Below are 27,071 nucleotides of genomic sequence, written 5' to 3'. Positions count from 1 at the left end.
CATACATGATGCCATCATTCCCAATAGTTTCATGATAAATCTTATTGTGTAAGTCTGATTGACCTGGATTTGTTATATGAGGTACTGAAAAGCCTGTATCCTCTGTGGAATTGGGTAGGCTAATGATGTTTGAGTACTGAGAATTGCACCTAGATTAGGTGGAATCTGTGCTGGTTGAAGAAGAGATTTCTGGTAATTGATTGTGAACCCTAATGTGTGTAGGGTATCAATTGTGTATTGAGTGTGTTGTTGACACTGTAGAATAGTGCTGGATTTTATTAACCAATCGTCTAGATAAGGGAATACATGTATGTGTTGTCTTCTGAGGTGAGCTGCTACTACAGCTAGACATTTTGTGAAAACTCTTGGAGCTGTTGTTATCCCGAAGGGTAGTACTTTGAATTGGTAGTGGTTGTCTGATATTACAAACCTTAAGTACTTGCGGTGAGCTGCATGCATAGGAATATGGAAGTAGGCGTACTTTAGATCTAACGCGGTCATGTAATCGTGTTTTTGTAGTAGGGGAATGATGTCCTGAAGAGTGACCATGTGAAAATGTTCTGACAGGATATATAGATTTAACGGTCTGAGATCTAGAATGGGTCTGAGAGCACCATCCTTTTTTGATATAAGGAAGTATAGCGAATACACTTCTGTCCCTTGCTGTGAGATGGGAACTATTTCTATTGCTCCTTTTAGTAATAGAGATTGTACTTCTTGTTTTAGTAGAACAGTGTGTTCTCGAGAGAGTCTGTGAGAATGAGGGGGAATATTTGGTGGAGTAGAGATGAGTCCTAGGCAATAACCATTGCAGATAATTGAGAGTACCCACTGATCTGTGGTGATGTTTTGCCAGTGAGTGGAATTGTTGCAGTCTTCATCCCACAGGAGACGTGTGGGATTGTGGGATGTTTGGGAAGTCATTGTTTTGTGGGTGTGTGTAAGGAAATGCCTCCTTGGCATGGTTACCCCCTGACTTTTTGCCTTTGCTGATGCCAAGTTATGATTTGAAAGTGTGCTGAGGCCTGCTAACCAGGCCCCAGCACCAGTGTTCTTTCCCTAACCTGTACTTTTGTTTCCACAATTGGCACACCCTGGCATCCAGGTAAGTCCCTTGTAACTGGTACCTCTGGTACCAAGGGCCCTGATGCCAGGGAAGGTCTCTAAGGGCAGCAGCATGTCTTATGCCACCCTGGGGACCCCTCATTCAGCACAGACACACTTCTTGCCAGCTTGTGTGTGCTAGTGGGGATAAAAAGACTAAGTCGACATGGCACTCCCCTCAGGGTGCCATGCCAACCTCACACTGCCTATAGGTATAGATAAGTCACCCCTCTAGCAGGCCTTACAGCCCTAAGGCAGGGTGCACTATACCATAGGTGGGGGCATGAGTGCATGAGCACTATGCCCCTACAGTGTCTAAGCAAAACCTTAGACATTATAAGTGCAGGGTAGCCATAAGAGTATATGGTCTGGGAGTCTGTCATGCACGAACTCCACAGCACCATAATGGCTACAATGAAAACTGTGAAGTTTGGTATCAAATTTCTCAGCACAATAAATGCACACTGATGCCAGTGTACATTGTATTGTAACATACACCCCAGAGGGCACCTTAGAGGTGCCCCCTGAAACCTTAACCGACTACCAGTGTAGGCTGACTAGTTTTAGCAGCCTGCCACACACCAGACATGTTTCTGGCCACATGGGGAGAGTGCCTTTGTCACTCTGTGGCTAGTAACAAAGCCTGTACTGGGTGGAGGTGCTTCTCACCTCCCCCTGCAGGAAGTGTAACACCTGGCGGTGAGCCTTAAAAGCTCACCCCCTTTGTTACAGCACCCCAGGGCACTCCAGCTAGTGGAGTTGCCCGCCCCGGCCACCGCCCCACTTTTGGCGGCAAGGCTGGAGGAGATAATGAGAAAAACAAGGAGGAGTCACTGGCCAGTCAGGACAGCCCCTAAGGTGTCCTGAGCTGAGGTGACTCTGACTTTTAGAAATCCTCCATCTTGCAGATGGAGGATTCCCCCAATAGGATTAGGGAGGAGACACAAAGAGGGTGTAGCCACCCTCAGGGCTAGTAGCCATTGGCTACTAACCCCCCAGACCTAAACACACCCCTAAATTCAGTATTTAGGGGCTCCCCAGAACCTAGGAAACTAGATTCCTGCAACCTAAGAAGAAGAGGACTGCTGAACTGAAAAACCTGCAGAGAAGACGGAGACACAAACTGCTTTGGCCCCAGCTCTACCGGCCTGTCTCCCTACTTCTAAAGACACTGCTCCAGCGATGCGTTCCCAGGGTCCAGCAACCTCTGAAGCCTCAGAGGACTACCCTGCATCTAGAAGGACCAAGAACTCCCGAGGACAGCGGCTCTGTTCCACAAAGATTGCAACTTTGCAACAAAGAAGCAACTTTGAAACAACACATGTTTCCTGCCGGAGGCGTGAGAGTTTGCACTCTGCACCCGACGCCCCCGGCTTGACTTGTGGAGAACAAACACCACAGGGAGGACTCCCCGGCGACTACGAGACCGTGAGTAGCCAAAGTTGAGCCCCCACAGCGACGCCTGCAGAGGGAATCCCGAGGCTCCTCCTGACCGCGACTGCCTACTTCAAAGACCCGACGCCTGGTAAAGACTCTGCATCCGCAGCCCCCAGGACCTGAAGGATCCGACCTCCAGTGCAGGAGGGACCCCCAGGTGGCCCTCTCCCTTGCCCAGGTTGTGGCTACCCCGAGGAGCCCCCCCCTTGCCTGCCTGCATCGCTGAAGAGACCCCTTGGTCTCCCATTGGAACCTATTGCGAACCCGACGCTTGTTTGCACACTTCACCCGGCCGCCCCGTGCCGCTGAGGGTGTACTTTCTGTGCTGACTTGTGTCCCCCCCGGTGCCCTTCAAAACCCCCCTGGTCTGCCCTCCGAAGACGCGGGTACTTACCTACTGGCAGACTGGAACCGGGGCACCCCCTTCTCCATTGAAGGCTATGCGTTTTGGCACCACTTTGACCTCTGCACCTGACCGGCCCTGAGCTGCTGGTGTGATAACTTTGGGGTTGGTCTGAACCCCCAACGGTGGGCTACCTTGGACCCAAACTTGAACCCCGTAGGTGGTTTACTTACCTGCAAAAACTAACAAACACTTACCTCCCCCAGGAACTGTTGAAAATTGCACTGTCTAGTTTTAAAATAGCTATATGTCATTTGTGTGAAAACTGTATATGCTATTTTGCTAATTCAAAGTTCCTAAAGTTCCTAAGTGAAATACCTTTCATTTAAAGTATTGTTTGTAAATCTTGAACCTGCGGTTCTTAAAATAAACTAAGAAAATATATTTTTCTATACAAAAACCTATTGGCCTGGAATTGTCTCCGAGTGTGTGTTCCTCATTTATTGCCTGTGTGTATGTACAACAAATGCTTAACACTACCCTCTGATAAGCCTACTGCTCGACCACACTACCACAAAATAGAGCATTGGAATTATCTCTTTTTGCCACTATCTTACCTCTAAGGGGAACCCTTGGACTCTGTGCATGCTATTTCTTACTTTGAAATAGTACATACAGAGCCAACTTCCTACAGTGTGGTAGCACTCTTTGAGGCAGTAAACTTTCCTCTGGCTCTGAGGTTTTGCCCTCTGTAAGAGTCTCTAAATGACCCTCATGAATAATACTGCTGCATTTCTTTTGGATGGGAGGTAGAAGCCTCTGTAATTTGGGGTTTAAAACGTCCCCAAAATGTTGTTTCTGAAAGGAACCCTGAAAAAGTGTGGTATATAGGGCTCCCATGGCTTTTGCAGTATCTGAATCCTTTCGAAGTTTCTCAATAGTAGTATCTATTTCTGGTCGAAGAGATGCTGTTTATTGAGAGGTATGTTAAGCACTGCCTGCTATTTTTCAGGTTTAAAACCTGAGGACCTTTGCCATGCATGTCGTCGGATTGTTACGCTGGTATTAATACTTCTAGCTAGAGTGTCAGATCCGTCTAGGGCAGATCTAATCTGGTTATTTGTAATAGCCTGTCACTTTTCTACAATTTGCTGCTTTTGGTGTTCCTTGGATAGATACTGCAAGAATTCTTGCATTTCATCCCAATGTGCCCTGTCATATCTTGCCAACAGGGCCTGGGAATTGGCTATACGCCATGGGTTGGTTGCATTGTGTAGCTACCCTTTTCCCCGCAGCATCAAACTTCCTACTTTCCTTGTCAGGGGGTGGGGTATCCCCAGAAGACTGACTATTATCCTGTTTCCTGGCTGCACTGACCACAATGGAATCCAGTGGCAGTTGTTGCGTAATGTAGACTGGATCTGTTGTTGCAGGCTTATATTTGCTATCAATTTTTGGGATTAGAACCCTAGCTTTGACTGGTTCTTTGGATGTGTCGTCTGCGTGTTTAAGCATACCAGGAAGCATTAGTAAGCGCTGGTAGTGTTTATGGGTAGAGGATAATTTATTAAAAAGGAAATCCTCTTCCAAAGGTTCTGCATGCAATTGGACCCCATGGTATGCAGCTGCCCTAGGTATGACTTGGGTGTAAACTGTACTATCCTCTGGTGGTGATGGTTTAGTAGGATAAAGATCAGGATCATTGGACGGTATAGGGTCTGAGTCCTATATGTCCCAAGGGTCCACTGTGTCTCCCTGTGAGTAGGTGTGGAAGTGTGATGGTGATGGTAGTGGTGGTGGGGTAGTAGGTGGTGGAGAAAAAGAAAGCTGTGGCGAGTGTGGTGGAGAAAGCTGGAGAGGTGATGGCTTCTTCTTCCGCTTAAAAGTTTTCCAGTCTCTTTGTGAATGCGTATTCTTCTTTGCTTACTGTCCATAACCTCCAAAATTGGTTGGATATTAGATTCCTCTGTTTGATATTCTGATGTTTTTGTGCCCTTAGAGGATTGTTCACTGACTGTTTTGGGCATATGTTTCAGACGGCTGGAAAGTCCTGTCTCTTCTGTGTAAAAGGATGTTTTCGGCCCCGAAGTGGTTCCAAGCTTTTTCGGTCCCGAAGATAGTAGCCGAGGTTTCGGCTCAAAATCCGGATGCAGTAGTTTCGGATCCCAAGATTGTAGGCGTCCGCACGGTTTGGAGGTGGAGCTTCTTTTGCTCGATTCCTGCACCAAAACAGGCGTGGCCTGTTGATGGTGTGACTAGGCCTTTTTTGGCGCCAAACCCAAGGGTCGGACGCCGACAACGTTCTTTTGGGTGGAACCATGGCTTTCCAGCAGTGATGCACCCAAGGCCTTGCTAGATTTTTTGGAAGCAGGTGCAGTGGCAGGTGTACTCACATGCTGTGCTGCTGTGATTGGTTGGCTGTCGTCTTCTGATCCTGGTTAGGAGTCAGAATCTTGAATCGAAACAGCCATCTGTGCCTGCTCCTCCTCTAAGGTGTCGGTGGACTCGGTATATTTCGACGCCATCTCAAGTCTTCTTGCTCTTTGGTCATGCAGTGTCTTTTTCGACCGAAACAAACGGCAAGCTTCACAATCCTCTTCTCGATGTTCAGGAGAAAGGCAAAGATTACATACCATGTGCTGGTCAGTATAAGGGAATTTTGCGTGGCATCGAGGGCAGAATCGAAATGGAGTCCGATCCATCAGGCTATGGCGTAGTAGGCCTGAACAGGCCCAAGAAAGGCACAAGCGCCCGAAAGGGCATTTCCTTGATCCCGACTGTACTATCAGATCGATTGCAGATGTAAACGCTGTCGAAACAATACAGACGGTATAATAAAGCGAATATAAAGTTTTCTGAATCGTAAGTCTCGGAGCGAGAGGGAACAAGTCCGAACCAGACAACGGAAAGAAAACTATCTAACAAAGGAGTCACTTGATCCCTTGACTCAAAAAAAAAAAGACTTCTTCAAAGAAAAACAACTTGTAACACCCTGAGCCCAACACTAGATGGCGGTATCTGCAGCTACACATGCCATCAAACATATATACATATCCTATAACCACACAACCCCACGCCACTCATGAAATGCTACTTTGTTTTGTGATGTGATCATATATATTCCTGTGCATCAAGACTGCATCTCCAAAATCGGCAGGAAACGCGCTCAGGGGGTCCTTTTAGTAAGCTGTCCTGGAAAAGTAAGGGGAAGACGTACCACTAGCTTATATGGGGCAGTGCCAAAAGGGTGGGGTTTCTAAACTATTTTACATACTTGAGAGTTTTTAGGGAGAACATGATCTCTGTTCTCAGCAGCAAATGAAAAGAAAGAACCAAGTCATCACAGTCACTATATGAGATATTGCTTTTGAAATAAGCAAGGATCCAAACACCTCCATGAAGGTTTACAGATAACTTTTCAAGGTGGAAATGCAGAGAAAAAGCACTTGATTTGCCTTAAACATGTACAAGAAATTTGGGTGATTAGTAGGTCACAGAAGTGAAGCTTCAACTTGGTCACCTGCTTTGTTTATATCTTTAAGTGGTTCCGGTTGAGGTTTAATTTCAGTGAAATGAGCACCGTGATAGAATAAATCCAAGATAAATACGCAGGGCAGGAATAATTTTTTTAATAAATGTTGGGGACCATAGCGGGAGCCTCAAGGCCCCTGTGAGCCCAGTCGGCTCTCTGCCTACTTGTGGAGCTGGCATGGCTCCCACGCAAAGGGGGCTGCTGGAAATGCAGCTCCCTTCATGCAGGAGCAATCTTTTAATCTCTTTCCCTGCCTGCATGTTTGCGGGCAGGAAAAGAGATGAAACTCTGCTTCCAGCAAGCGTGAGCATTTTGACAGCTCCAGCATGCTGGAAGCAGAATTTTTGCTTTTGCTTAGCGGGAGCTGTGACAGTCCTGGGGGGTGGCAGTCCCACGGCCCTAAATTGCTCCAGGAGGCAGCCCCTTCCTTTCTTTTGCACACCCTGGCGCTGAAGGGGCTGTCCCTGGGATGGTATATGGCCCAGGATTGGGGGCTGTGCTGCCCCCCCTTCTTTTAGAAATACTAGTTGGACCCAGGGAGGTGGTGGTCCCTGGGGCCAGGGGTCCGCACAGACCCCCTCTTTAATGTTTATGTTAGCCCCTGGGAGGTCGTGGCCCCCGGACCCCCCATAAACCTTTTGTATATCTAGCCCTGTGGAGGTGGTGGGGTCTGAGGGGGGGTTCATGAGCCCCCCCAATTAATGTACATTTCAGCCCCATGGAAGTGGTGGTTCCCTGTGCATTATAAGCCCTTGGAGGAGGACCCTGTGTGCCCCTTCCATCTTATTTATATTTTGTTATGCCCCAATGAATAATAAGCAGGCGACCGTTCTTGTTTTTTCTTAAAAACATTTGCGATAGACCACATTTGTTTTAAATATGCTTTTTTTTTTTGCCCTGGTGGGGTCCCAGGATGACCCCAGGAGCAAGGCTAGGGGGTTAGGATATTACTATCCTGCCCCCTTTTTTTATTTTGACCCATTTTTTAGGGACTCAGCTGAAGCCAAGTCCCAAAATGTCTGCCAACACTTCCTGGTTGAAGTGTTGGCAGCCAATCAGATATGAGCACAGGGACTGCTGGATCCACAGAGGATACACGACCCTAGATATCTATATTTATTTTCCTTTATTATCTCAAAATGTACTGAACGGATTTACACCAAATAAAAAGCATGCTTTCTGGACCAAAAGCTAGCTTTCTGCCAAACTTAGTGCAATTCTGTCCAGCAGTTTGGGCTGTAGTCATGTTCCAAATCCCTATGGAAATATGCATTGGGAAAACATGTTTTGGGACCCCCACTTTTTCGTGCCCCCACTTGATGGATCACCCCGAAACTTTAAAAACAGCAGCTGAACTAACTGTTGTATTAGCTTTGAACATTTTGTGAAGATCCGTCAAATGGCGCCAAAGCTACTGGCAAAAGAAAACATGCTTTTTCTATGGAAACTAGGTCCTAAATATATACTATAACTACCTACTGGTGACGGGCATATATATATATATATATATATGGAAAATGTCACTTACCCAGTGTACATCTGTTCGTGGCATGGGACGCTGCAGATTCACATGCTGTGCACATCCCGCCATCTAGTGTTGGGCTCGGAGTGTTACAAGTTGTTTTTCTTCGAAGAAGTCTTTTTCGAGTCACGAGATCGAGGGACTCCTCCCCTTTCGGCTCCATTGCGCATGGGCGTCGACTCCATCTTAGATTGTTTTCCCCGCAGAGGGTGAGGTAGGAGTTGTGTATATAGTAATAGTGCCCATGCAATGGAGTAAATATGTATGTACATAATGTGTTTAAAAATAATATATTTACAAAGTTACAAATGTACAAGTCTAATATTTTCTCAACTTAAAACGGCTACAGGCTCCCGGGGAGGTGGGAGGGCGCATGTGAATCTGCAGCGTCCCATGCCACGAACAGATGTACACTGGGTAAATGACATTTTCCGTTCAATGGCATGTGTAGCTACACATACACATGCTGTGCATAGACTAGTAAGCAGTTATCTCCCCCAAAGCGGTGGTTCAGCCTGTAGGAGTTGAAGTTGTTTGAAATAAAGTCCGTAATACTGCTTGTCCTACTGTGGCTTGCTGTGTTGTTAACACATCCACGCAGTAATGTTTGGTAAATGTATGAGGCGTAGACCATGTGGCTGCCTTACATATTTCAGTCATTGGTATGTTTCCGAGAAAGGCCATGGTAGCACCTTTCTTTCTAGTTGAGTGTGCCTTTGGTGTAATAGGCAGTTCTCGTTTTGCTTTTATATAGCAGGTTTGAATACATTTAACTATCAATCTGGCAATGCCTTGTTTGGATATTGGATTCCCTGTATGAGGTTTTTGGAATGCAACGAACAATTGTTTTGTTTTGCGAATTTGTTTTGTTCTATTTATGTAGTACATTAGTGCCCTTTTAATGTTTAATGTCTAATGTATGTAATGCTTTCTCTGCTACCGAATCTGGTTCTGGAAAGAATACTGGGAGTTCCACTGTTTGATTTAAGTGGAACGGTGATATGACTTTAGGTAAGAATTTAGGATTTGTTTGTAGAACTACTTTATGCTTATGTATCTGAATAAAGGGTTCTTGTATAGTAAATGCTTGTATTTCACTTACTCTCCTGAGAGATGTGATAGCTATCAGAAAAGCTACTTTCCATGTTAAGTACTGTATGTCACATGAGTGCATGGGTTCAAAAGGTGGACCCATAAGTCGTGTCAAGACAATGTTGAGATTCCACGAAGGAACTGGTGGTGTTCTTGGTGGGATAATTCTTTTCAGACCCTCCATAAATGCTTTTCTGACTGGTACCCTGAATAATGAAGTTGAGTGCGTAATTTGCAGATAAGCTGAAATTGCGGTGAGATGTATTTTAATGGATGAAAAAGCTAACTTTGACTTCTTGAAGTGCAGTAGGTAGCTGACGATGTCTTTAGCAGATGCGTGTAATGGTTGAATTTGATTATTATGGCAGTAATAAACAAATCTTTTCCACTTATTTGCATAGCAATGTCTTGTGGTTGGTTTCCTAGCTTGTTTTATGACCTCCATACATTCCTGTGTAAGGTCTAGGTGCCTGAATTCTAAGACTTCAGGAGCCAAATTGCTAGATTCAACGATGCTGGATTTGGGTGTCTGATCTGTTGTTTGTGTTGAGTTAACAGATCTGGTCTGTTTGGTAGCTTGATATGGGGCACTACTGAGAGGTCTAGTAGTGTTGTGTAGCAAGGTTGTCTTGCCCAAGTTGGTGCTATTAGTATGAGTTTGAGTTTGTTTTGACTCAATTTGTTTACTAGATATGGAACGAGTGGGAGAGGGGGAAAAGCGTATGCAAATATCCCTGACCAACTCATCCATAACGCATTGCCCTGAGAGTGAGCTTGTGGGTACCTGGATGCGAAGTTTTGGCATTTTGCGTTTTCTTTTGTTGCAAATAGGTCTATTTGCGGTGTTCCCCACCTTTGGAAGTAAGTTTTTAGCATTTGGGGATGAATTTCCCATTCGTGGATCTGTTGATGATCCCGAGAGAGATTGTCTGGTAACTGGTTTTGAATTCCAGGTATGAACTGCGCTATTAGGTGAATGTGGTTGTGAATCGCCCAATGCCATATTTTCTGTGCCAGGAGACACAACTGTGTCAAGTGTGTTCCTCCCTGTTTGTTCAGATAATACATTGTTGTCATGTTGTCCGTTTTGACAAGAATGTGTTTGTGGGTTATTATAGGTTGAAATGCTTTCAGCGCTAGAAATACTGCTAGTAGTTCTAAGTGATTTATGTGAAACTGTCTCTGCTGGGTGTCCCATTGTCCTTGGATGCTGTGTTGGTTGAGGTGTGCTCCCCAACCTCTCATGGAGGCATCCGTTGTTACTACGTAGTGAGGCACTGGGTCTTGAAAACGCCGCCCTTTGTTTAAATTTATAGTGTTCCACCATTGAAGCGAGGTGTATGTTTGGCGGTCTATCAACACTAGATCTTGAATTTGACCCTGTGCCTGTGACCATTGTTGTAAGGGCCGCATGTGCAATCTTGCGTTTGGGACAATGGCTATGCATGAGGACATCATGCCTAGTAGTTTCATCACTAATTCTACCTGTATCTTTTGTTTTGGGTGCATGGCTAGTATTACATTTTAAAATGCCTGTACCCTTTGTGGACTTGGAGTGGCAATCCCTTTTGATGCGTTGATTGTTGCTCCTAAGTATTGTTGTATTTGACACGGTTGTAGGTGTGACTTGTAGTTGAGTGAGAAACGTAGTTTGTGAAGGGTTTCTATGACATACTTTGTGTGTTGTAAACACTGTTGTTGCGTATTGGTTTTGATTAACCAATCGTCTAGGTACGGGAACACATGTATTTGCTGCCTTCTGATATGAGCAGCCACTACTGCCAGAGATTTTGTAAAAACTCTTGGCGCTGTTGTTATCCCGAATGGCAACACTTTGAACTGGTAATGTACTCCTTGGAATACAAACCTTAAGTACTTTCTGTGGGAAGGATGTATAGGTATATGGAAATATGCATCCTTTAGGTCTAGTGTTGTCATGTAGTCTTGTTGTTTGAGCAGTGGGATCACGTCTTGCAGTGTTACCATGTAAAAGTGATCTGATTTGATGTAGATGTTTAGTGTTCTGAGATCTAATATAGGTCTTAGAGTTTTGTCTTTTTTGGGTATGAGAAAGTACAGGGAGTAAACTCCTGTTCCTCTTTGATGAATTGGTACTATCTCTATAGCATCTTTTTGTAACAACGCTTGGACCTCCAGTTGTAAGAGTTCTATGTGTTGTTTTGACATGTTGTGTGTTTTCGGTGGGACATTTGGAGGGAATTGTAGAAATTCTATGCAATAACCATGCTGGATTATGGCTAGGACCCACATGTCTGTTGTTATTTCCTCCCAGTGTTTGTAGAACTTGGTTAGTCTCCCCCCCACTGGTGTTATGTGTTGGGGATTTGTGACGTTGAAGTCACTGTTTGTTTTGGGACTCTGGAACTTCCCTCAACTCTTTGGGAACTGTCCCCTCTATACTGTCCTCGAAAACTTCCCCGCTGATATTGACTCTGGTAAGTGGGCCTTGTTTGTGAGGTTGAGGGTTCTGTGCTCTGTCCCCGAAACCCCCCTCGAAACTGTGATTTCCGAAAAGTGCCTCTGCTCTGTGGGGAGTAGAGTGCGCCCATGGCTTTGGCCGTATCTGTGTCTTTTTTGAGTTTTTCGATAGCAGTGTCCACCTCCGGCCCAAACAACTGCTGTCCGTTAAATGGCATATTCAGCACGGCTGTTGTATTTCCGGCTTGAATCCTGATGTACGCAGCTATGCGTGTCTCCGTATGGTCACTGCTGTATTTACAGTCCTAGCAGCGGTGTCCGCTGCATCCATTGCTGACCGTATCTGATTGTTTGAGATACTCTGGCCTTCCTCCACCACTTGTTGTGCTCTTTTTTTAGAACTCTTTGGGCAGGTGTTCTATGAAATGTTGCATTTCGTCCCAATGAGCCCTATCATATCTAGCCAGCAAGGCCTGTGAGTTGGCAATGCGCCATTGGTTGGCTGCTTGTGCCGCAACCCTTTTCCCTGCAGCGTCGAACTTGCGACTTTCCTTGTCTGGAGGTGGTGCGTCTCCTGAGGTGTGTGAGTTTGCTCTCTTGCGAGCTGCCCCTACTACCACTGAGTCTGGTGTTAATTGCTGCGTGATGTACACAGTGTCTGTTGGTGGCGGTTTGTACTCCTGAAACACTTGTTTGGAGTGTTTCAGCATTCCCGGTAGCATAGGGAGACTTTGGTACTGGCTATGTGTGGACGATAGCGTGTTAAATAAAAAGTCATCCTCGATAGGTTCTGCATGCAGGGTGACATTACGAAACGCCGCTGCTCTTGACACCACCTGTGTGTAGGCTGTACTGTCCTCAGGTGGTGATGGTCTGGCTGGATAACAGTCGGGACTGTTATCTGATACCGGCGCATCATAAAGATCCCATGCGTCGGGATCATCCTGACTCATTCCAGTATGAGTTGGGGACTGCATCATTGGTGGAGTGGCTACCGGTGATGGTTGTGGTGAGCGTTGTGGAGATGGTGGCGGGGTTACTTGTCTTGCCACCTTTACCTGTGGCTGCTTGTCTTTCTCTTGGAAGGCAAGTTTTCTTTTCATTCGAATTGGGGGAAGAGTACTGATTTTCCCTGTGTCTTTTTGAATGTGGAGCCTTCTTTGAGTGTAATCTGGCTCTATTGTCTCTAGTTGTTGTCCGAATCTGTGTCCTTGCATTTGTGAGGACAGGCCCTGTTCCTCTGTGTAGGAATTTGATTTCGGTTCCGAGGCCGGATGTTTCAGTATGGAAACTTTTTCGGCTGTCCTTTTCGGTTCCGACTACACTTTCTTGAGCTTCGGCGTACTGATCTCTCGGTGCAGACTCGTTTCGGTGCCGCCCTCTCGGTGCCGAGATTGCTCTGACCCGGTGTCTCGGGGTCAAGTCTGCTCTGTGCCGGTATCTTGACCGGAGTCGGATGACTTCGACACCTGCGTGCCGTTTTTCGGTGCCGATGGTCGGTCACCTATTTTTCGGGTTATGGCATGGCCTGCTGGCGGTGGCATCCCCTGGGCTTTAGTGGTTTTTCCGTGAGTTTTGTGTATCGACGTCTTACTCACGGTTTTTGGCGTTTGTTCGGGATCGACCTCGTCCGAATCCTCGATGGAGAAGGTTTCTTCTTCCTCCTCCAAGTGTTTTTGTCCTGTCGGCGCCGACGCCAATTGTAGTCTTCTTGCTCTTCGGTCTCTTAATGTCTTCCTCGACCGAAACGCTCGACAGGCCTCACAGGTATCCTCTTTGTGTTCTGGAGACAAACACAAATTACAGACCAGATGCTGATCTGTATAAGGATACTTGTTGTGACATTCGGGGCAGAAGCGGAATGGGGTCCGTTCAATTAGCCTTGAAGACGCACGTGGTCGGGCCGACCAGGCCCCGCTGGGGAATTGAAAACCCCGAAGCGCCACCGGAGCTCTTCAAAATTCGGTGTCGATCTGTTGTAACTAACCCGATACCGAACGCAAACAATACCATCGAATTTTCCGAGATTTTAACTAACTTTCCGAACCGAAACGTGGAGCGAAAAGGAACACGTCCGAACCCGATGGCGGAAAGAAAACAATCTAAGATGGAGTCGACGCCCATGCGCAATGGAGCCGAAAGGGGAGGAGTCCCTCGATCTCGTGACTCGAAAAAGACTTCTTAGAAGAAAAACAACTTGTAACACTCCGAGCCCAACACTAGATGGCAGGATGTGTACAGCATGTGTATCTGCAGCTACACATGCCATCGGACATATATGTATGTATATATATATATACACACACATACACATATATATATATATATTTATATTTATATATAAACAAACTCCAAATACTCGAGGTGAACTCATGTGGCCCGAGAGGGGTGGTGCGAAAACCGGCACGAGCAAGCCGGTAATTGTAATTCACCAAAACAAGAAGGAAAAAATTAAAAATCGCACGCTCAGGATTCAGGGCAAGTGAAAGCAGTGTTTAATCAAAGCGAAAAAAAGTGTTTTTGTTAAAATAATATTTTACACCAATAAGCAACTTTTTTTCTGAAAGATATTTTGGAAAATTATGCTATCAGATTAAATTGTAAAAGGGGATACTCTACATTTATTTATAAATAAGTAGGGCCACTGAAATTATGCAGCACCAGAGGGCAAAATTGTGCAGCAAGGTTCAGTAAATTATGTGGCAGGAAAGGGCAAATTATGCAGAATAATACAGCACACTTTGTAACAATATTACTTCATTATTTCAACATTTTTAAATGTAGTCATTGGTTGCACCTAGTTAGTACCATTATAATACCCCAAAGTAGCAATAAGCAACAAAAAGCTGACCAGTCCAATTTTGCAAAGGGACTTTCACTGCGGTGCTACACATGTCGCTACACCTTAGTAACTTTTGAACCGTCTGAGCTAGAAACAAAACATTTTTTTGTTAAAATCTGCAGATTATGCAGCAGATGAAGGATTATGTGGCAAATGTGGCAAATCTGTAATTATGCGAAAATTGCTGCTGCCGCACAATTGGATTGCTCCAGTGGCCCTGTAAATAAGTAATGGTGTAACTGGAATAGAGTAGGTAAGCAACAACAGCTAATAAGTTTAAAAAAAACAAGCAGTACACCAAGCGCGCATGGATGACAAAAATTACAACTGTGATTCATAAAACATTCAAAGAATTAAACCTTTTTGAATTAAGTGGTGAAAATTTACAACACTGTAAATTTCAATGAAGGTTCATAGAGATTCAAGACGCTTAAGAGTATAAACTTATCCCAGTGCTTAATTTGTAAGTGATTGAGTGCTGGTGCCCAAAGTGCTACTCAGAAGCATGCGTCCAGCACTATTAAATATCAGTGTTCCAAATGTTAGGGTCTCTTAGTCTTCAGTCCCTCTCAGGACTCTTTAATCTACTACCAAACACCTCTTGCCCCTTATCTCACTCTTGCAGAGTCCTGCTTTCTTCCTTTGCCACATTTTTTCATCTTTCTCTTCCTCCATCTTTCCTCTTTGTGTATTTTCCTCTCTGCTGTTCTCGTGAAATGTCTGATCAGGAAAAATAACTGCCAGTCCCCAAAAATAGGTGCTGGTGGGCTCCACTTGCAAGCACCGGCTCAAATTATGCACTTCTTAGCCCACATATGAGTTTGAATACCCGGAATTTTTGTAAGAGTGGGAAGAAGTAAGCCATCATGTAAGTTTTTAAAATATTTTAGAATATGCACAAAATAAGCAATTCCTAATTCAACTTAAAACCGTGATTGAAGAAGCAAAGCTGAGGTATCAATTTTTTTTTTTTAAATGAAGGTTTACTTTCACTACAAAAGGAAATAAAAAAGAAAGGACGTAACCATGGGAAAGAAAAGTACTGTAGAGACACGTGGTAGTAATTCAGGCTAAAAAGAAGGAGTTCGAACTGGTGCTGCTTGCTGGGTCTGGCAATGTGATGGACTTTCTCATGAATAGGACCGATTGGTAGATTGGGGTAAGCAGTCTCCAAGTCTGCTGGCCATAATGTCCAACATTCTGTATTGAAGATAATGGTCTGGAGAGATGCCATTTGAAAAAACGTGGCACATTCTGCTTTGGCCACCCATTTTAGATCTGGAATAGAAACAGTCGAAAAACACTCCTATTCCTAATTTTTCCTGATTATTTTTTTATTGCAAACGTTCCACATACAAATTAGAAAAAAACATGCTATCGCCTAAACATGATGAACATATGCTTGCAATAAAAAAATTAAATTAAAAAATGTATCCTTTGTTACTACAACAGTATGTGTGCTTCCTACAGTGAAGTGGACTCAGCAGTGCAAAGAAAAGGTACTATCATCTTTGACCTAAAAATAATATAAGGATAAAGAATTTAAAGCAAAAAAAGCAATGACAAAGTAAAATATTGGCTCACAGCAGAGAAGAGAAGTGTAATTTTTTTGGGGTAGATAAACCCATGAAATCAGGAAAACTACTATCGCCGACAATATAGGAGAGCCAGTGGCTAAAGAGAGCTGACCCATTGCCCTATTGCTGGTGCTGGTGCTGGTGTGTGGGGAGGCAAAATGGGAATACACCTGAACAGGTCAATGGGTAAAGAGGGGTTGTTTAAAGCCTCTTGGTATAGCTATAGATGCAATTTTATTTATTTATTTATTTGGTTACATGAGGCTTGAGAGACAGCTAAAGCTACATGGGGTCCCAGCTGCAATATAGTGTAATTTTACCACCGGCCAAGAGCATAGCTCTATGTTCAGGAAGGTTACAGACACTTAAAAAATAAAATAAAACCAGTTTTGTAAAACATTAAAAACACACACCTGAAAGTTGTAGCATGCCTTTTGAATGACTTGCTTTTGGGGTTGAATGTCACTCTCAGTGCCCAGAGATTTCACTTCTGTCCCAGATGCAGACGTGTCTGACATGACAAAATGAATTGTTGCAAATGGATACCAGTTTGATGGTATCTCCTGGTCAGATCCAAGTTCTAATTTGCAAGATAAGCTGTGAGGTTGATCTGGACCTGTGAAGTCAAATAAATATTAGTTAAGTGCAATATATTGAAATTTAAATTGCAGATGTTATATAAGAAACTTATCATCCCATTGTCCAATGACTGTTCCAAACACATAGGAATATTTAGGATTACTTACGAAAAAGGATACTTAAAAGTACTGAGGAGTTTCTTTCCCACACCAGATAATGACCTCTTAATTATTTGTTGGCTGCCTTTAAGAAGGGGTACTTAGTCCTGGGCTCTAAGCTGCTCAAATGATTGACTATAGACGTACAAGCTAAGTCTGTGCTTGGGGTATTGATATGCTGTGGAAAGAGGCACTACATACAGTCATAGAGAAACAAGGAAGGAAACAGAACAATCTAAAGTTGTGTTATTCCACAGAAGTGGTTAAGAGTAAGGTTATTAAGATGTCTCTAGACTAGCCCATGTGTGCTTGAGTCAAATCAATGCTCGACAGACCATTACTTTTGTGTAGGTTACAGAGGCCTCAGTCCAACCACAAAGACACACCCTTTTTGAAAAGCTGAAGAGCTTAATGACAAGTTAATAGCTTCTTATTTTCTGAACACCACTGACCTAACTAAGCAATCCTGGCAGATTGCCTTGACCCATGTTCTCCTCCCTGAATGCTTATTCTATTTCTCTTCATGTTAATGGCTTTAAGAAAAAGGCAGCAGCAGCCTTTTTTTCACAGATAGATGATATATATTGTGTGTAGCTTGGATGCATTACATAGATGCTATAGCTGTCTTCAGTAACGGCTGGATTGACATCACTTGGAACACCTTCAGCAGGTTTTCGCAACATTGCAAGAAGCACAACTCTTAGTGATCAGAATTAAGTGCCAGACTGGACAAGTTCAGTTGTCTATCTTGGTCATCAAGTCACCACCAAGAGGGTGTAGATCAAGTAGAACCTTTTAAAGTAAAGATCCAGGCTGTCATATACTTGTAGATCCCAATCCCTTTATGCACATATGAGGATTGTCCGCACTCACAATCTATTACAAACCCTTTGTGGAGCAGTGTGGTTCTTTTTGGTCTTGACTGCAACGATGCCCAAGCAACAGTCCATGAAGGTGAACTGGAATGCAGACTCTTACCCGAAGACTGTATGAGGATTCCATCAACACTTCATTGTGCAGCTGATTCTTCAGACCATGTGATTGGTGCAAACTGTCCCAACGCACTAAGAAGGGATGGTAACAACTGTAACTTTTATTAGCTAATAGATAATCCAAAGTTGCTTTGGTAGGCTGTTTTCTTGCAGGAGTTTTACTGTACTGGCAAGCATATGGCCAGAATTTTCCACAGGAAAATAGATGAACTTTTGAGAAAGTTCAACAATCAGATAAATGGGACTCTCTGGGTAGCAAATAGATACCATGGCCCATAGTTATACTTTTATTGTGCTGCATTTGCGTCATTTTTTTAAAAAAAGAGGCACAAACGTACAAAATATAATTGTATTTTGTAAGTTTGTGCCGCTTTTACGTCAAAAAATGTTGCAAATGCGGCTCAAAAAAAGTATAAATATTGGCCCATGTTTGTACAATCTGGGAAGAGTGTACTGTAAGAACAAAAATCCTTGACAGCTAGGCTGCAGGAGTCCCCACTATTGTTTTGCCAAATAACCCCTGTGATTAATCTTTTTTTTTGCCAACCGTTTGAGGGACTCTTTGTTCCTTGGGACCACCCATTCTGAAGTTTAGGTGCTTCAGAACACTGCTAAGGTGAGTTCTTTGGTTAAAGATGAATCCATTGATCTTCATCCTATTCCCATAAGAGGGAATAACACCTTGGGTCCATTATCCAAACCCAGGCTGGTGGTGTTGGAAATTTGCCCTTTCTACAGTGTGACCCCTAGAAACTTGCAGTCTGTTGCTGAACCTGCTTTTTTGTTGGGCATAAAACTCTGTGTCCTTTAAATATGATAAAATTGTCATGTACATAATTAGCACATTTAATTTACTTATATCTCCTTTGGATATGGTACTTTAAGTTCTCAGGACCTGTAAATTAAATGCTAACATTGGCCTGCAGCACTAATTCTGCAACCCACAAAAGTAGCAACCTGCCAACATAAACCATTTGCTAGCCCTCAACCTCCTTTTTTAATACTTCTAACTCACCCTAAATAATTGCCTTAAAATCCCAAAGGACAGGGTTCATGGAATTACAAAAAAGTAGGCCATGTATTTTTAGGGACAGATTTAAGAGCTCCTAGTGCCTCCTTGTGCCACATTAGTGTCATTTTTGTTACGCTAATGTGGCCCATCAAGGCCAAGGTTTAGAAGTGGCGCAATGCATGCATTGCGGCACTTTGTAACCCTTTGCGCTATATTATGCCTGTGCCAGACATAGTGTATGCAAAGGGGGCATCCCCCTGTTGGGGGAGGGGGCAAAAAAATGGTGCAAAGAAATCTAAGAGACTTATTTGTGTCATTGTTTTGGCACTTTTAACACCTGCTCAGAGCAGGCGCTAAAAGGAGGCACACCATTGTTTACAATGGGCTTCAATGGGCTTGGCAGGATTAGCATCAAAACTTTTGACGCTAATCCTTCAAAGTTCTGAACTAGCGTCAACTAGTTCCCTAAGTACCGCCATTGTGCGCTATATCTAAGGGGCGCAAATAAAAGTGGTGTTGCACTGGGTACAGCGTCACTTTTCTTAAATCTGGGCCTTAATGTTTTACATGTCCTGGCACTGAAAAATCTCCAAAGTCACTTTATACTGTGGTAAGGCTGGGCTACCATAGACTACCATATTACATTTGTAAGAGGCTGGCCTGGCTTATAGTGGGTACCAATGGTACTTGCACCTTGTGCCAGGTCCAGGTATCCCTTATTAGTAGAGTAGTAGTGTTCTAGCAGCTTAGGCTGATAGAGATAGCTATAGCAGAGCAGCCAAGGCTGAACTAGGAGACATGCAAAGCTCATGCAATATCAATTATTTCATATAGGTACTATATCATAAGAAAGACAATACTCATAGTTACTAAAAATAAAGGTACTTTATTTTAGTGACAATGTGCCAAAAATATCTTAAAAGTTATACTCCCTTAGGAGGTAAGTAAAATACACAAAATATACACAACAAACCAAATCAGGTAAGTAAAACAGTCAGAAAGTAGTGCAAACACTGTAGAACACAATAGGATGCAACAGGCCTAGGGGCAACACAAACCATATACTAAGGAAGTAGAATGCGAACCACAGATGGACCTCTAGGCTAGTGTAGTGTGTAGGGGGTCGCTGGGAGTGTAAGAAAACAATAAGGGTGTCCAAGATACCCCACCCCAAGACCCTGGAAAGTAGGAGTAAAGTACTACTATTTCCCCAGAAACCCACTAAAGTCGTGATAAGGGATTTTGCAAAGACCACAACAGACTACAAAGCACTGAAGACAGATTCCTGGACATGAAGATCTGCAAAGGAAGGGGACCAAGTCCAAGAGTCGCTAATTTGTCCGGGGGGCAGAATGGCTGCCTCCAGATGGAAGAAGCTGAAGATTCTGCAACAATGAAAGGTGGTAGGAACTTCTCCTTCATGCAGAAGATGTCCCACGGCTAGCTGGAGGATGTAGAGTTGTTTCCTTGACCAAATACCGCAAACAAGCCTTGCTAGCTGCAAGAGTTGCGGTTGGTGAAAAGGGGTGCTGCCCAGGAAGGACCAGGATGTCACCACTTGGGAGAGGAGACAGAGGGGGCCCTCAGCAACGTAGAGAGCCCACACACAAGCAGGAAGCACCCGCAGAAGTCCTTGAACACGGGTTCAAGAAGACTGAACACAGCAGTCGTCTCAACACTGCAAAAGGAGGTCCCACGACACCGGAGATCAACTCAGGGAGCTGAGCATCGCAGGACGGAGTGCTGGGGATCTAGGCTCAGCTGTGCATGCAGGATTTCTTGGAAATGTGCCCAGAAGCCCTTGTAGCTGCAGAACACGCGGTGCACAGGATGACTGTCTGGGGAGGGGAGGGGAGGGGAGGCAAGGACTTACCTCCTCCAAATTCGGACAGTTGGACCACTGGACAGTCTGGGTCACTTGGGTCCACCACCTGTGTTCCAGGGGCCGCCCTCGTCAGGATGACAGGGGTCCCAGAGTACTGGTGATGCTGAAGTTTGGTGCCTGCTGAAGCAGGGGGAAGAGGCCGTTGACCCACGGAAGATTTTTTAGTGGCTTCCAGTGCAAGGTGAAGGCAGGAAGTCCCCAGAGCATGCACCACCAGGAAACAGTTGAGAAAGCAGGCAGGATTAGGCGCTACAATGTTGCTGGTAGTCTTCTGGCTACTTTGTTGCAGTTTTGAAGGCATCCTGGAGCAGTCAGCGGTCGATCCTTGGCAGAAGTCGAAGAGAGAAGTGCAGGGGAACTCCGGTAAATTCTTGCAAGTCGTTATCTGAGGAAAAGCCCACTGGAGAGACCCGAAATAGCCCTTAGAGGAGGATTGGCCACCTAGTGAGGTAAGCACCTATCAGGTGGGGTCTCTGACATCACCTGCAGGCACTGGCCACTCGGAGGCCTCCAAAGTGCCCTCACACCTCTGAAAACAAGATGGCAGAGGTCTGGGACACAGTGGAGGAGCTCTGGGCACCACCCTTGGGGTGGTGATGGACAGGGGAGTGGTCACTCCCCTTTCCTTTGTCCAGTTTCGCGCCAGAGCAGGAACTGGGGGTTCCCTAAACGGTGAAGACTGGCTTATGCAAGGAGGGCACCATCTGTGCCCTTCCACGCATTTCCAGAGGCTGGGAGAGGCTACCCCTTCCCAGCCTTTAACACCTATTTCCAAAAGGGGAGGGTGTAACACCCTCTCTCAGAGGAAATTCTTTGTTCTGCGTTCCTGGGCCTGGGCTGCCCAGACCCCAGGAGGGCAGAACCCTGTCTCTGGGGTGGCAGCAGTGGTAGCTGCAGAGAAAACCCAAGAGAGCTGGTTTGGCAGTACTCTGGGGGTCCATGCTGGAGCCCTCAGGATGCATGGAATTGACTCCCCAATACCAGATTTGAATTGGGGGGACAATTCCATGATCTTAGACATGTTACATGGCCATGTTCGGAGTTATCATTGTGAAGCTACATATAGGTATTGACCTATATGTAGTGCACATGGCATTCACTAAAAAAGCACTGATGTGGCATTCACTAAAAATGTAGGAAAATCTTTTTTTGTTGGTTCACTTCAAATTTTTTCATTTTATGGACCAATTTTCTACATTAAATTCCTGTTCCCAGAAAGGTAACAGTCATCAGAAGAACAGTAAAATTTAGGAGCTACTTCCATGGTCTATCTTATGTTCCCGACCCATTCTTTAGCACCTACCTGCATATTATAGGCATATAAGTCTTTTATGGGCCCATTATCCAGTCCTATGTCATATTCAGTGCTTGCCTCAATACTTGTAAGATTGTAGCAGCGCATGGCTACTCTCTCTGGTGATTAGTGTGCTATACAAATCAACATAACAGCTACTACGATCTGCACTAGCCTCCTATACCATTCTCTAATTCCCCACTGGGAGGGATACAATACCTAATTTATTTTTAATTATCACTAGATTCAACCCTTTGTGTGTCCATGGAGTTGCTTGTTTATGCGGATCTGTCGCCTGCATTTCTGTCAAGATTAAACAGGATAGCCTCCTATGTTGATGTTGCATTGGCTCAATCAGCTCGGGTACGAAAACACCTAAGAGCCACAATTTTTCCAGTAGCCCATTTAGAAATGTTCTGCCTCCAGTCACTTAGCCTGGGAGCAAGTGGGGTTTCCAGGCCATAAGAATCTTATGTTTTGCCAGCAAGAGCCAAGTCTGCAAACCTATAGTCTAGCTTCGCTTTCTGAAAGTGATCAAAAAGAATTAGTAGACAGGCTTCAGGGAAGAACAGATTGGGTCTGCCTCTGAGACCTGAGATTTCGTGAGCACCTGTGTGAGAACAATACATTCTGTGAAGGTAAGATAGTGTAAAATAGGAGCAGTGTGAATAGTGGAACTGCTTCTGGCTGAACTATTTTCAGTTCACCACTTGTAACATCTTCCAAACATCCTTTCTATGTTTCAATCTTCTACATATCCCTGTAAAACATTACTGGTCACCAAATTCATGAGAGTTTGTACCACTGGAAATCCACAAATTTGGGCAGGTGCCGGGTGGGAATTGAAGCAACATAGGCAACAGTCCTGGTCCTCTTCAGGCTCCACCCCAGCAGTGATGTGCCACCATCTCCAGCATAGGAAAGGTTGAATGGAATAGGCACATCCTAAGAAGGCCTCCAACCAGGTAATCAGCCACACCTCTCATTCCATTTTGTATATATGTTGCTTGGCATCTGTGTCAACAAGGAGCTTAAGTATTGAAATGCAATATACCCCCCATGACAGTCATGTGATAGATAGTTTTCGGCAGATAACACCTTCATTAAGGGGGAAAATCAAAATTTACCGCAGTAGATACAAAGGTAGGCCTGGGAGGAGTTCTGCTATGCAGAACTCCACAGAGTGTCAAAAAAACTCTGCTGCGCTACGCGGAGTTCCACAAGCGGTAGAGTTTGGGTAAGTCGCTCTGTTTGCGCTGATTTTCAGAGCCAGGAGTTTCTCCCGCATTGTAAAATCAACGAGAACAGCAGCACGTGGAGTGCCAGAGGGCACTAACTTCATTCTACCACTCAAGTAGATTTTCTACTCAAATGGCAGCTTCCTCAACATGAGTGGCAGCTTTCACATTGCGAGTGGTCGCGGCTTACTGTGATTGCTCATGTTCAGAAATCTCGCTTGCCAACTTAGCATTTTCTCTCGCTGCCAAAGTTAAGTTGAAAAGAAAAAACTCCGCTCCACGTCACGTCACAGAGTTTTTTGGAACTCCGCATGGAGCGCAGAGTGGGGAAAACTCAGCGAACTCCATCGGTGGAGCGGAATTCTTCACCCACCTCCATACATAAGCCAGGATAAAGCCAAAAATTGTCCAGCATCTCCATTGTTCGGGTTACATGGTCATTGGTAAAAGCAGAAAATCATTTGTCTGTAAAGAATTAACATGTTAATTTCCAGCCATGTCAGGCCTCTAACATACCCCTTCAATTGAAAGTAAGAAACTAGACATTCTAAAGCGTATGCAAATATGAATGCCATCATAAAGCAACTCTGCTTAGTGCAACGTGATTTTCCAAAGAGAGGAGAACACCTTTTCTGTATGAACTCATGATATCAGGTTTTGTAAGAAATTGATTAAAGGGAGTGAAAACCTCACTCAAACAACAACCACAATCCTTGTCGGGGTGAATGTGAGGATTTGGTGTACTATATGATATGACTGCGTAGCTCTATCATGCAGTACACTCAGTCAGGTACATTTACTTAACTTTAAGCTCCAGTTGTGGCTGCGAGTAGTAAGGCTTAGCAACAGGACAATGTGTAAAGCACCAAACAACTAAATAAGGAAGTCACATGACAAGAAAAAAACACAACACCAATTTGGAAAAATAGAGCTTATTAGCTTATGGTTATGAATTTTTAGAGATCTTAATGATCAAAATCCACCAGAGGGTTCCAGAGATACAGATTTTAGAAGCAATAGATAATTTTAAAATCAACTGCAAACAAGCACTGGCCAGCAAAAAGTTTGGGAACTTTTGAATAGTTTGAAACAGTTAGTATGACAACTCCGGCCCGAGTTGGGCAACCAAGTCCAATAGGACAGAAGTCTAGGGTTCCAGAAAGGATACTTTGGACAGTACCTAACCATCAGAGCATTTTTAAAACGGGATATAAACGTTACAGGATGACCGCCATTGATGACAATGGAGTGGTCCTGATGCTGAGGGATGCAGGCTTCAAAATACTCAAGGATGCACCTGATGCTACGGCATCCACTGGGGTGAAGTCAAGTTGATTCCTCAGTCCACAGGTGAGTGCAGGCGACTCTTTCCATGGATCTAGGTGTCCCATGAAATCCTCTTTGCAGGGTTCCTAGGGCTGCTGATGCAGACCTTGCACTTTAGCAACACAGTGTTAACTTTGCAAATCTGTGGTGGAGGCTGGTGTCTGCCTTTGGTGATTAATCCGGTCACAACCAACACTCACAAGTCAGTAGACACAGATGCACCTTTTGGCTACCTCCGAATTATCCTTTGAGGTGCCAGGAGTCTGGTAGCAGCAAACGTCTGAGGTGGCTACCAGAGATTAGTCTTGGGCTCTTTCAGCTTTGATATCCTCAGTGACCCTTGGAATCTTTACTTCAGACCTGGGCTGGAAATCAACGTTTCCCCAAGTCAGGCATGCAGAACAGGGTCCACTAGCCCAAAGTGTAGCAAGTGTGTTTGCTCCAGTGTTGAAGCCTCTCTTGGTGCATTTCCAACAGGTGCAAAGTGGTCTTTTTCTCATCCCCCTTCTGAGTCCAGTGAGTACTGAGGGTCAACGTGGCAGGGGTGCCATATTTTTCCCATCAAAGTGCCCTGAGGGGACCACGCGGTCACTAGCCAATGTGCTACCTAGTGACAAAGTTCCAAGGATGTGTGGCCTCTGACTGACCCAGAATGCCACATTCATGCCCCCTTAAAGATGGCACAACCCTTTCTTGGTCAGGAGAAGCAAGGTAGCCCAACCTAGAGGTCTGTTTACCAGAGTACAACATGCCCACAGTAAAAACGGTTTGGGGTTGAGTTTCCTCTCTACCCGACCTACAAGCTGTCTACAGGAACAAAAGGCATCATGCTCAGGGGTCTTGGGCCAGGCAGCCTATCAATGGCAGCTTTCCTTTGAAGCATGCCACTAGGCTAACCTCTTGAGTGCCCATCCGGGCAGAAGAGGTGAAACCTCGCTGCTGTAGCACTGCCTTTTGTTACTGGGTCTTGGAGTGGTTCCGACATCTTCCCAGGCAGTCAGAAACCTGTCTGAGTGTGTATGCCTTTTGGGAGCCTGCTGGACAAGCAGAGTACAAAGTGACAATTTTCTAAAAGCTGCTGACTATTAATTGGGACAATAATAGTGCCCTTAATGTCACAATTAATTTGATACCTCACATGACCTAGTTTGGTAGTCCCAGTCAAAGGTTATCTGGGTCAGGATGCCAAGCGGTAACCCTTTATTAGCCAATGGGGCTGCGCTACATGACAGTTTGAAAGTGCTGCTGCTAGGACATATTATACAGCATATGTCTTATTTAGCAAACTATTGCTCCCTGCCATAGGACTCAGTAGGCCTTCCTTAGGGGAAACTTACAAATAATGGTAAAGGATAAGGTGGCTTTGCCATAGGTATATACATTATGTACAAAGGAAAGGTCAGGCCCTTGAATGGAACTTCATAGAAACAGTCAAAGAAATATTAAAATGTTTTAAGTGTCCAATATTGGATAATCAGGGTTTTGACCAACTATAATTGACGTTTTGATCTCAATTATTATGACTTTGTCTGGGTCTTCATCACGACCAAGAATAACAGGTAGACACCTACAAATAAAAGTGTGAACAGATATCAGTTTCCAAGGGTCACCTAAAGCCCACCAAAATATATAATTAACACTGGATATCTTACCCATCCAGAGTTAATCTGGGTTGATAAAGCGCAAGCTCTCACAGATCTCTATTCAGAATACTTGAGTCTAAAAAAATGAGAAAAAGGAAATATCAAGGGCCACATGTATGAACTTTTGGAATTGTGTATTCCTAATTAGGATTCCATGCGAATCACAATTAGGAAATCGTAATTCCAAGTGTAAGAAACTCCAGTGAGATTATTTTGCAATTGACTGTGGGTCGCAAATAGACCTACCTCATTAACATTAACCCATTCTTCCGACAGCACTTGAGTGCCACGGTCATCAATCTAGATGGGTAACCCTGTCCTCTGAAAATCTCCTCCATACCCTTTTTTGCCACTCTTGTTATAGCTTCTCTGAAAAATTTCACCACCAATCACTTGGAATTATTGTCATCCATGACTAATGAACATTTTAGCTCACCCCAAAACTTCCAAAAGGCCCTATGAAATCACTACACACACTGTGCCACTCTTTTCCAGGATCAATGATCACCCTCTGCTCACTGTTCTTCCAAATATCCTTTTCTCACCTTCTTTGTAATCTTCACATCACTCAACCTACACATCCACATCACCATCCATACCTGGCCACCAACAATTCTCTTGTAACCTTTTTTTTTTTGTCAAAGTCTGACCAACTGACCTTCCTATATCAAACAAAATAAACCTTCCGGAGGTACAAATGTATCCTCTCTTATTATGACATTACCTTCTATCACTGGCAACTCATCTTGAACCTTCACATGCAGCCGTACTGTACTCTCTTGTTTCCTTTGAGGACCAAAGAAACCAACTTGTTTAGAAAAGAATCATCACTCATTTCCTGACACAATTCTTCCTTTGACACAGCACTCTGAGTGCAATCAAACACATCTCCCAAAATTTCCACAGCACCCTCTTTTTCAAACACCTGTTCAACTTGCCAGTCTAAAGGCAAATGTGATAATAAGCCTAAATATTACGCCAACCTGGAATATATTCAGTACAGTATAGGTACTCTTGAAGGTGTGACACCAACCATGCCAATCCTGCTGATCCTTT

The 27,071-nt window shown here is 44.4% G+C and overlaps 1 protein-coding gene across 1 annotated transcript in view; it reads right to left on the bottom strand.

Moving 5' to 3' along the window:
- STON1 (stonin 1) overlaps nucleotides 1–27,071 on the bottom strand; it is a 330,512-nt gene that overhangs the window by 97,128 nt on the left and 206,313 nt on the right. The window contains exon 3 of the mRNA XM_069234043.1: nucleotides 16,302–16,504. Coding sequence (XP_069090144.1) covers nucleotides 16,302–16,504 — 203 coding nt within the window. The remainder of the gene's footprint in view (nucleotides 1–16,301; nucleotides 16,505–27,071) is intronic.

Source organism: Pleurodeles waltl, chromosome 5 (genome assembly GCF_031143425.1).
Source record: "Pleurodeles waltl isolate 20211129_DDA chromosome 5, aPleWal1.hap1.20221129, whole genome shotgun sequence".
In the NCBI taxonomy this organism is placed as follows: domain Eukaryota; kingdom Metazoa; phylum Chordata; class Amphibia; order Caudata; family Salamandridae; genus Pleurodeles; species Pleurodeles waltl.
Note: the sequence above shows the minus strand (reverse complement) of the source record. Positions and strands in the feature narration are given on the sequence as shown.